The sequence below is a fragment of the Cryptotermes secundus genome, unplaced genomic scaffold (assembly GCF_002891405.2).
Source record: "Cryptotermes secundus unplaced genomic scaffold, Csec_1.0 scaffold2066, whole genome shotgun sequence".
In the NCBI taxonomy this organism is placed as follows: domain Eukaryota; kingdom Metazoa; phylum Arthropoda; class Insecta; order Blattodea; family Kalotermitidae; genus Cryptotermes; species Cryptotermes secundus.
Window position 1 is genome coordinate 101,147 of NW_019727447.1, and position 12,077 is coordinate 113,223.

The 12,077-nt window shown below is 37.4% G+C and overlaps 1 protein-coding gene across 3 annotated transcripts in view; it reads right to left on the reverse strand.

Annotated features, from left to right (window-relative positions):
* LOC111864893 (fatty acyl-CoA reductase wat) overlaps positions 1-12,077 on the reverse strand; it is a 36,930-nt gene that overhangs the window by 6,031 nt on the left and 18,822 nt on the right. For all 3 annotated transcript variants that reach the window (XM_023852488.2, XM_023852489.1, XM_023852490.2), the window contains exons 6-8: positions 9,818-10,010; positions 2,530-2,823; positions 1,190-1,447 (exon numbers count right to left, since the gene is read on the reverse strand). In XM_023852488.2, the coding sequence (XP_023708256.1) occupies positions 1,190-1,447; positions 2,530-2,823; positions 9,818-10,010 (745 nt within the window). The remainder of the gene's footprint in view (positions 1-1,189; positions 1,448-2,529; positions 2,824-9,817; positions 10,011-12,077) is intronic.

A 12,077-nucleotide genomic window follows, 5' to 3' on the forward strand; every position in this document is an offset into this window, starting at 1 on the left:
TTTTCATTTGAAGGAGAAAGCTCTAGATCGCATCAAGTGGAGGAATTGTTTTGGAAGAGACTGTGGACCTGTCGTGTTGACAGATTACTGATGATGATGATGATGATGATGTACTCCAGCTACATCATATAAATGATTGCCTGGTCACCCTCATCCATCACTGGCACTTAATATAAACGTGAAACTCTCTTTTTGCATCTCATTTTTGTAGGTCTGTTGATGGCAGATGATTAATGCCAAAGCACACAACCTTGTTAACCATTTTAATAATGTTGTTCAGCTGTTTTAAATTGTTTCATTTTGGTCCGTTACACTATTATACATAAAATCAATACAAAGTCCGTCGAGTGTAACAATGTTTTTTAGGTCACTTCTTTCTCACTCTTGCCTTACATGTTTCGGTTTTAGTAAAACCATCTTCAGAGGCACATGGTACTAACAAGAAAACACTGGCGTTGTTTAACTGTACACAGTATATATGCTGTGTGGGCACTGCTACAAATGTCGATGTGTAAAAGCACAACACTAGCTTGGAGTACTGAATGCACGTTCAACCTTCGCATTCCATCCGAAGTTGCCCTCGCGTTAAAACATCACTATTAAAATATTTAAAAATATTTAAAAGTTTAAGACATCACTATTAAAATATTTTAAAAATATTTAAAAGTTTAAGACATCACTATTAAAATATTTAAAAAATATTTAAAAGTTTAAGACATCACTATTAAAATATTTAAAAAATATTTAAAAGTTCAAGACTTTTAAATATTTTTTAAATATTTTAATAGTGATGTTTTAACGCGAGGGCAACTTCGGATGGAATGCGAAGGTTGAACGTGCATTCAGTACTCCAAGCTAGTGTTGTGCTTTTACACATCGACATTTGTAGCAGTGCCCACACAGCATATATACTGTGTACAGTTAAACAACGCCAGTGTTTTCTTGTTAGTACCATGTGCCTCTGAAGATGGTTTTACTAAAACCGAAACATGTAAGGCAAGAGTGAGAAAGAAGTGACCTAAAAAACATTGTTACACTCGACGGACTTTGTATGGATTTTATTGTTCAGCTGACTTATTTTTAAACTCAATCATGATATTGGTAGTGGTAATAAATCCACATAGGTAGAATATATACATTTGTTCAAACACGTTCCTTTGTTTAAAAAAATTGTTAATTACATACACACCTTTGGTATCGAGTCTCTGCCTTTTCAGCATGTTCAAAAGAATCCTTTATGAAGTAAAACCGTATTCCTTTAATCATGCTGGAAAGGTACACTTCCCAGTCTAGCAAAGCCATGTCAAATTTGAATAGAATCTTGTCTTGAGGACTCATCCTTTTCCAGAGATTCTGGACGTTGTTATTATGAAAGTTCCACTGCTTAGTGCTGAAGTATGCAATAACATCAGTGAACTTGGAAATCTTCTGGTATGCCTTGCACATTCTGTAACATGTTAAATTTTATCTGAACAAATTAAGTAATCATACTATCTAACATACTTTTAAACTTAAAAAGCAATGAGTGTTTCAAAACCTGACACTGCCTCCATTCATCAGTCTAGGAGGATTCTTTCCAAGGAGGGACAGCCAGAACGTTTGCTTTGAATCTCACCTATAAACAATTTAAGTCAATTTTAAAATAACTGTGTAAATCTGATGGATTTTCCAGTGAATGAGATTAGCTCTTTCTAAGGGGCCCAACTGAGTAGGTGTTTCCCCCTCCCCCCTTACCTAAGGATGGAAACAGATTCGATTTTGGAAATGCTGTATTTTCTGTTCTGTAGAAAATCAAATGATGAAAAAAGTCCAAGAAACCAGTAATTCTGTTTATTTTTACTGACTGCCCTTGAGTATTCAGAAGAGAACTGTATTTTTTAATACTTTCTTCGTAATTACTAATATTTGACATAATTTCTTCATTTTCTATTTTATCCCAAAAATACAATGGAAAGGGGGAGGGGTCCAGATGTTTAATCCCTCCCCAGTGCCTTGTCTCCATTACTGAGAGTGATAAATCCTCAAACATAATGCCAGTGCTCTCAATATTTGTAAAATAAGCATATTTAGCAGACCAGTTCCAGAATAATTTGTGAATTTTCATGGCAAGCTTCTTTTTAATGGTGAGAGTGAATCAGCCCAGCACTGAGCTCTGTGACAGTGTTACTGTTATACACATAACAGAGGAAATGCCATTGCTTTATTCCGGAGATCAAGCCATGGCACTATAACCATTACATTCTGGTGTGAAGGGAATATCATGTTAATATTAGTTCTCTGAGTTTGTGACTTTGATTGGATTATTTGAGGAGTGTAAACCCAAAGCAGTTGAGCCCACTTTGGACTTCTCAGTCAGTCAATCTAAGTCAATTTATTAGTGAATCCCAAGCTGAAGGACCACCTCTTATCAGCTGTCTACAGTTACTTTTCTGCTGTTAAGCATGCTATGCCATGACAAGGGATCTATTTAATATGGAGTTGTAAATTCTTATATTCAAGTTTGGTGCAAAGTATTTTAAAGATACTCACATTGGTTTTTTCCCCATGATCTTAGCTCCAATATCTGTGATTAGAGCTGGCAACAAATGTAAAAATATGACGTAGATATTATGGATGAACCTGTGCTTGTTGAGCGTGAAGAAATAATACCATATACACTTCAAAGATGGGTAGTTAATTGCATACTCGTTCAATTTCATAAACTCGCCCCATGTAATGGGATTCTGTGTCGATGATACATAATTGTATATAGGAATTATATCTTCATTCTTACATGTAGTTTTCATTTTAGTATTCAGATATTGTGCTGGTTTGTTTTCAGACCTGCTAACAAAAAATAAGATCAGTGATCTACATACATACATACATTACATGCATATTCATACAGATTTAAAGATCAAATAATATCTATGAGAAAGCCAAGAGGCTAATAAAATTAGTTATTTTACTTTCAATTATGAACAAGGAAATTCTAGAATTACTTGTTATTATCCAGTTAAAGAATTGTCGACTTCCCCCTAACTTTCCCTAAATGAATGAGTAGCAAAGTCCATCAAGTGCAGCAAAATTAATATAAAGATATAAAAGATTGCCTTTATGTGTTTCAGCCATTACTGGCCATCATCAGAAGGCAAAACCAATGCTACAAAAAATATCATACACATAATTAACGTAGGTTCTTATAAAGAGATTTCTGCCATCAGAAATTGAGTAAAAAAAAAGTGAAAGTATCCCTGTAACAGGCCATGGAGGTGCATAGGGTTGTGAGATGTTGAGGTTCCCACATTTTCTAGAAATCGGCTCATAGATGGTGGTAAGGTTGTCAGCCTTACGCACTGGCCGCCTTTTACCGCTAAGAATATTACAAGAATATTTCTGGTACTCATTTCTGTTAGAGTCGACCCCGGGGCCATAGTGCGGCTGGAAGGATTAGGTAAATGGAAAGAATCCACCTCATTGAGATTTGATCCCACAACCTTCCGGCTTGTAGCATATTCTCTCAACCAACTATGCTGCTTCGTGCCCCCTCAGGAATTGAGAGTACACTAAAATATTAATGTAATTAAATAAGGTGTTGTTAAAATAATTAGACAGTGTTAGTTAGAATTATTAAAAGTCTTGTATAACTATATGAACATAACAACAACCCTGTTTGGTACATATGTCCATCTGTGTGATACTATGTGTGTGTGTGTGTGTTCTGCTGAGGGCCATGGTAGTGTAATATTACACTAATATTTTAATCTACTCTTGGTTGATAATAGTAGAAATCTCTTTATCACAACCAATGTGTATCAGGCATGTAAATATTTCTGTGTAGCTTTGTCTGTGCCTTCTGATGATGGCCAATAGGACTGAAACCTGTGAAGCTAATCCTTCATATTAAACTTGTTGCACATGGTTGGGCTTTGCTACTAGTTCATCTATCAAAACATCTGATGGCTCAGGATGTCTGTTTTATTATTTTGTATGAAGTGTGATCTCTTATTCTGAAGGAGGCTTATAAATGCAATTCAGTGAAAGCATGATTTAGTGTTCTTGCATTTAACTAAATGCTGAATTTAGTGATTATTTTTTTTCTGGTTCCAGCTGAAGTCCAGTGTATGCAATGCATTATTTTCCCATATTTGATTAATATCTCTTTTAATAAATAACCTGCACATCATGTAAAAATGTTTGTCATATCAGAAGTCATGCCTTGATTAGTGTAAATGTGGTGAAAACAGGAATCAATATTCACACACTGAATACACACAGGAACAGATTTAGCCACGGTGTGGGACAGCAGATCATAACTTTTGATGCCAAGTCATACTAAGTTCTCCACACCAAACTCTGCTACGAGCCCCACCAATCACAGAAGAGTTCTGTAGTGCAGTGCTTAAAATTTATTTTTTTATTGTCATAGCTACTGCCGTTCAAGGCTGTGTGACTGGCTATATGAAAATAAAGTGGTTAGTAAGAAGTATCACTTTCGGACACCAGCATTGTTCTCTTTCAAGACCATGTCACTTATGCCACCATAGTCATTTTAAGTTTTGAACAAGTTGGGTGTACTAGTTGTGCTTTGTGTGTGGACATATCTTCTCTTTCTTTCCTTCTTTTTATTGGTGCAGGAGGGAGGAACTTGACAATTGTGTAGAAAGTTTAAGAAAACCTACACATTGCAAAACTATTAGTGGCTTGAAATTTTAATCTTTCACTAGAATCATTGTGTGGCATCTTGAAAAACAGAGTACATTCTCAGTACAGAACTGAAGAGTGGAGTTGGAGCAAATAAGAAAAAGAACATCGTAGGTTCTCCTCCCGATGAACAGGAGAAGGTCTTGATAAAATTGTACAAAGAAATACATTCAGGATACTTGCTAATTACTAGACCAAATATAAGATAAATGATACCAGAGTGGTCATGAAATTAAAGACTTATTATTTTCAAGCTCCAAATAGATGGTTGAATAGGTATAAGAAGCATCATGCATGAAAATACAAAAATATGTGAGCAAAATTAAAGTGTTGTATAAAATAAGTTGAATATTAGGTGGCTGACTGTATTATTACCAAGGCACTTGAAAATTTACAATATAAAAGACATTTATAATGCTGATGAGACTAGTATGCTCTTCAACATTCTTCACCAAAAACCTTTTTCTCTTAAATAGAACCTATGAGTCTGGTAAGGAGGTTTGTCTAGAAGGAAACACAGAGGAAACTAAGTATATGTTGCTTTCTTGTCACCAAAGTGCAGGGCAAAATCATTACATAAAGATAGGTAAAAGGTGTTTTTAAAATACTACACATTTCAGATATTTGGGAACGACTATAACAAATCAAAATCAGATTCAAGAGGAAATTAAGTGGAGATTGCGATTATGTAGTGCTTGCTACCATTCAGTCCAAAATCTTTTGTAGAATACACTGCATCAAATCAAAGACTAGTGAACAAAGCAGTATCATATGTAGAGAGAAATCAGGAGGTGAAACTAAATGTTCTCCAAGCAGTGTGTCTGGTGACAACTGCTTGGAATGTAGTCAAGCCACTATTTCAAGAAAGCAGGCTTCAGCTGTAATGATGGTGTTGAAATTAATAAAGATATATCTCATATATGAAGAAGACTCATGAATTTGAAGAATTTGTCAAGTCAAAATAGTGTGTGCACAACAAGATCTTCTCAAGATGTGCAAATTGCTTGCGATGTTAAGGAAATTGAGAAGGAAGATGAATAAGAGCAAGAAGAGCCAGTCCCCACTTTTGGGGAAGTAGTTGAGGTATTTGAAATTGTCAGAAAGTACTTCACTTCCTTCAGTCATAATGGGACAATTGTAACAAAACTGAATGAATTGGAGAGTGACCTGCTAATCATTTTCCACGTCTGCCAGACAAAGCAAACAACTTTGTTGAAATACTAAATATGAGCTTCTTGCACGTGTGAGTTAGAAGACTGATGGCTATTAAAATTCACCAATATTTCGAAGGAAAGTACTTTCAAAAAGTAACTTCCCTTTCATGTATGTGTGCTACGTATTAATCTATTCTGGTATCTCTGGGTATTTTCACCAACTGTTCACTTTTCATTGTGTTATTCTATTGTAATCAGATGCATGACACAGCTGTTCCAAAAGGAAATTGATTTGATATTATTTATTATGTAATTGTATTTAATTTTGTTGTAGAAACAGCATCCCAACTACTTATGTCATAGTTACATAACGTAACTGATTTGATAAACGCTGTGTTTTCTGTAGATCCAACCAAAGCGCCAATAGACTGGCTGGATAGTGATCATGTGATATGTATTAATGTTGGTCCATGTCTGTTCTGTGGCTATATAATGAGTTCTGTGAGCTGTAAGTTCAGAGAAAACTGGCACTGTGAGTTATGAGTTGCAACAACTCCAGTAACTAAGTCCACCAATTGTACATGAGCCTGAATCATTTAAATCCAGTTCATAGTCTCACAACCTATTTCACAGAGATGTAATCTAATATTATTTTCCCACCCCTTGGCCTTTCAAATAGTTGGTTCCTAAGTTGTTTTCCCATCAAAATTCTGCATGCATTTCTTCTTTTTTCACATGAGTTACATTTTCAGGCCATTTTAACCTAACAGTGCTAGCTGAGATGTATAAATCACAGAGCTCGTTATGGTCCAATATTATCCACGTAGGTAGGACTTAAGAGTGTTACAGTGGTAATTGTTTGGATGGTAATCTTTTATATAGGATATTATCAATATTTTAGAGGAACATGGTCCCCATCTTCAGGATCAAAGTGAGTTTGGTGAGGATGTGGTTAGGTTATGTAGCCAGGTAGCAAAGAAGGTGGTAACTTGATTCACAGGACGGGGGGAGGTGATGGAACTTATTCCAAGCCAGTAGAAATGGAAAACAAACTGTGAGGAAATACACACATTTTTTAGATCGTCAGAGATGGAAAGGTATTCATGAAAAAGAAATCGTTTTTGAAGTCACAGTGGAGGAAGTGAAAGAGAGAACCTTCCCCTTTTTGAGGGCCCAGATAGAGTGTCATGTCAGGAAGGTTGTGGAAGACTCATCCAGTGCTTAAAGGAAGAAAGTTCTCCCCAAGGACTAAGTAGTCACTTCCTCCTCAAACAGCACTCTTCTAAGTGGGAATTTGCGAGAGGGCTGTTTCTCACTTCCCATCTGTAGTATCTCCAAAAGGGTGGCTTGTCTCACAGTCTGATTTCTCTGCTGCATTGACAATATAGTGGTCCTTGAATAGGCCGGTTTCTTGTCATGGCATGTCTCTCTTATGACTATAATATTGTCATGTGGGCTGAATACAGGGGAAAGGGGGATGTTGATCACATTCTAGCGTGTGCATATCTCTTGTTCAGTGAAGGCTCAAGACCTCCTTCACGCATCTCCCAAAAATGCAGAATGCCTCATCCCTCGAGCATGTCGAGCATGCACTTGACTTTTCTAGAAATCTGACCCCTATAAAACTGATAACAATGCTGTTCATTGTGATCAAGAGCTTAGAAGCAGTGTATAGCGTCATATTAAAACATCTGTATATAACACAGTCCATCAATAATGCAGCAAATTGTTCCTTTTTCTTCCACTTACACTTTTAGCACATGTTTTGGCCCTAGATGGCCATCTTCAGGTGTCTTAATATAATAAAATAAAATAAAATCCACTAAAATTTTCTATTAAAATATTTTCATTATATACGGGCGCGCGGTAGCGTAGTGGTTAAGGCACTATGCTACAAGCTGGAAGGTCCCGGGTTCAAGTCCCGATAAGGTCATTGTATTTTTTTCAGTTGACCCAATCCTTCCAGCTTCACTATGGCCCTGGGGTTCACTCAGCCTCTAACAGAAATGAGTACCAGGAATTAATTAAATAATTTTCCTGGGGAGTAAAGCACGGCCGGCACGTAAGGCTGAGAACCTTACCGCCATATCTGAGCCGATTGTCTAGATAATGTGGGACCCTCAACGTCTCACAACCCTATGGGCCTCCACGGCATGGTACAGGGATAGCTTTACTTTAGTTGTTACTTTTATTGTAAATTTCTATTCCACCTACAAGGGGTGTTCTCCACTTATTTGGAACTATGTGTTTATCACCAAGTGTTTTATTGAAGCAACTTGTTTGTTATGTTCGTTAGCTAGTTGTTCTGTTACTTCTGCAATCTGTAATCTACAAAATGCCACATGTTAATATTGTTTTTTTATTCTTGTTATAAATGTTATATTATGTTGGTTTAATTTATACTCGGCCGTGCCATAGCTCAAGTAGTTAGTTGCTGGCTTCCCACCCCGGCGGCCCTTCGATCCCGAGTCTGGTCAAGTGGGATTTGTGGTGGACACAGTGGCGCTGGGGCGGATTTTCCCCAGCCAATCTACATTCCACCAAATACTCCATCATCAAAATCACCCGAGGAAGGCTACAATAGGCCAATCAGTGGCCACCATGCTGAGTGGACCTAGTTGGACTCCACCCCCCACTAAGCGAATTAAAAAAAAAACTCACATGCCCCTTGCTTGTGCATTGTTCCCTCTAGCAGCTTGTGGTGTGTCTTCACTAGTCCTCACTTCACTTAATATATTAGGACACCTGAAGATGGCCATCTAGGGCCAAAACATGTTGTGTTAAAAGTGTAAGTAGAAGAAAAATGAACAATTTGTTGCATTATTGGCGGACTGTGTTATACATATATGTTTTAATATGACTTGCAACAGGATGCTTAAATACAGAATTACAAATAGTATGGCGTCATGTTTATAGAAACAGGTAAAAAAATGGTGAGATGTAAAGTTAGTTCAATGCTGGCAGTGTAAGTGACAAGAAGACAGTGCAGTGATATACAGTATATTAGTCATGTACAAGACAAGCTGACATCAAGGTCTAAGTGGCTGCCAACAATGAGACAGTGACTGTGCCAAAATGTGATAAATATTACGATATTTAGTCCTAGAAACAACCATTTATTCTCATTATGTTTCCTGTGTGCCATTCATATCAGCCTGGACCATGTTCTTTTTCCTCTCCCTCCACTTGGATGTGTGGCCACCTTCCATGAACTCTTCCCATATAATCTAACCACATCATCACCCTGAAGATGTTGGCAGGATGTGCTTCAGTATTTGTATGCCCTTACAAGACCGTACGGTGTTACAACCCTAAAGACCATAATGTTGTTCATTGATATTATACCTTTCAACTCTAAAACAATGATGAAAGAAAGTGTAATGTATGACCATTCAAGATTTTTCTAGTCTTGCTTTCCACAAATGGTCCTACCTACCCTGGTGAACACGCTGACAAGCTTTTCCAAGGAAAAGGTTCATGAACATCTTAAACACCTGAGTCAGACTGACACAGAGTAAGTAATCCAAGGTCATGCCATATCTTAGGAGGTTACACTGTCTTCACAGTGCTAAGGCATGGTTTCAGTTGCAAGGCAAAAAATATGGAAGTTAAGTGGATAGTATGGCATTGTGAGAATTTGTTACCCAAGCACTTTAGCTTTCCCATTCTGGTCGTATTATCATGAGTAGGTCATGTGGTCCATCATCATCCCTGACTTGAATATGAATCGACTCAACCAGCATGATATCACGAATTCCAATTCCTGTTGGGAATTCACATCTGACTTGGCATTTCTTTGGATACAGTTTTATTTACAGTTCAGTCTTGTTGCCAGATCTTGTATTACCTGTATACATAAGGTAAACAAGCTCTCCATAGCCTCTTTTCTTGTTTTCATTTGCAGGACCATCTAGGTTTATCTCTGCACCCAATTCAAGTAGTGTTTGTGGTTAGAGTTGTGTTAAATATCGGAAACTCACGTATGCTGTGCCACTTCCCAAGCAATGGCTAATGCAGCGTTGATGGCCATATCAACTGGAACCATGTCTGCTGCGATGTCTTTGTCACAGTGCAAGGACTTAAGAAGGCCAATTGCTGCACCTGTCACTGCTCCTGCTGCACCATACACATTGTTGATCCAAGCCACTACAGGTTCACTTGCAGTGTTCACAACTGTAAAAACATCAGAAGAAATGGGATTATCAGTGGCTATTGTAGGTGCATGTTCCTTCATCAAACCTAATGAGTCCATCATTCACGAGAATATTTTTACTATCTGACATTAATTTAACTCTTTGCCCATTCTATTTAAAACATCAGTGTATGTTCTTTTCTCTAGGTATTGTCATTTTAAATAAGATTTGATTATTTAGGAAGGCAGTACCCTTTTACTTTTACTATGTTAGGATTAGCAAAGGGTTAAATCCTGGTGTAGCAGAGGATAATTTCTGCCCCACAGACAGACTATTGTAATCTTAAGAGATTATCTCATGGTTATGTGAAACTTACATGTTGGTGAAACCATCTCTGAGACTATGGTGTTACAACCCCAGAGACTGCGATCTAGAGTTCTTAGATGCGGTAAATGTGTACATGTTATATAGCCCAGCGTCAGAAAAGAAGTATGATAGTAAATGCAGTCTGTCTGGTGCTTTACTATCTGAAAGTTTAATCGGGTTTCATCATATTTGATACTCATAAGTGTTTACAATTCTTCGTGCATATGCCACTACTAACTTTATTAGTCTGTAATTAGCCAAGTGCTAGGTCAGAGATAAAGCCCACAAGTGAAACATCAGGCCTGTGGTAATGTGCTGCTTGTTCAGGTTTATTGAACACAATTTATAAGAATATATACATTAAAGATTACACAGGAGCTGGGATAGCTCTGTTGGTATAGCGACTGCAGTCTGGATGGCTGGGGTTCGGTTCTTGTGAGGGCAATAGGTTTTCCTCTGCTTCAGACCAGCTGTGGGGCCCATTCAGTATCCCACCCAAAGAGTTCCAGGGGCTCTTCCTGGGGATATAGCGACTGAGTCATGTAGCTGATCACATATCATATAGTGCCAAGGTCAAGAATGGTCGAGATATACCTCCACTGCCCCGTACATCCCTATATAAGCATAGTGCTTATTTAATTATGCAGAGGGACAGCTTTACCTTTCACAGGTTACATAGAGCAAGATATATTTTAGTGCCAGTCTCACATTCACTGAACATAACATTAATATAATTGAGGCTCTGCATCCAAATCATGGTTGTATTCTGGACTGAAGGAAATGCCACTACTAAAATGATGAAGTCTGTCAAAATATTAAGTTTTCATGTTCTAAAGTGCCAGTGGGTAAAATATAAATGTGTGAATGAATATTTTAATGAAATTTTACAACATTTTTAATGTATTTATCATAACAGAATTAAAGAAAGGAAAAAGCAGTTATTTCAATAACTTCATGCTCTCCCCCCCTCAAACACATATATAGCTGCCATATATGTTGTAGCCATCGAATTCTGGGTGAATCATTTTGATAACTTTTATTACCTTAACGTGAATTGACTTTTTGGAATTAATTAAAGTAGTGTGTCGGTCACCAAAGTAGGTCAAGTGAGTTAGGCAGATTCTGTAACTTAGACAGGACGCTGGAAGTAGGAGGCTAGGATACACAATCAGAACTCCTTTCAAAATCCTGTCCTTGATATTAGAAGAAGTTGTAGCTTTTAGGGTGGTGTTTCCAGGGCTGACACTGCTTCTACATTTAATTATCTGAGCTGGTAGCAGACAAGATCTAAGCTGCTTGCTGCTTGCTTGTGTTTGCAGTTTGGGAGCACAAGGTGTTTTTGCATTCCTGGCTGTTTGAAACAGCTGGTTAGGATTTTGAGGAGGATGCCCTGCATTCAAGTTTGTGAAACCGAGGAGAGATGACTTTCTGTTGGAATGCTTGGCTTGAACACATTATAAATTCTACTGAATGTGCTTTGACATGTCAGAGTACCATCCAGCCCCAAATTCTAAATGTTAACTTAGTGACCTTTTTTGCTTTCAGGAAAATAAGAAGTCGCTATTTGGCAGTTCAAGTAATTAAATATAAATGGTCTTTCAGAAATGTTGAAAGTGTTCGAATTTAGGTTTTCCTAACATTGCACAGAGAAAGCAAACTGTTGTGTCCATGCAACCACATGAATGCATCAATAAAAAAGCAGTTGGGATCATCATTTGCCTTCTTATTATGTGAATGGGTG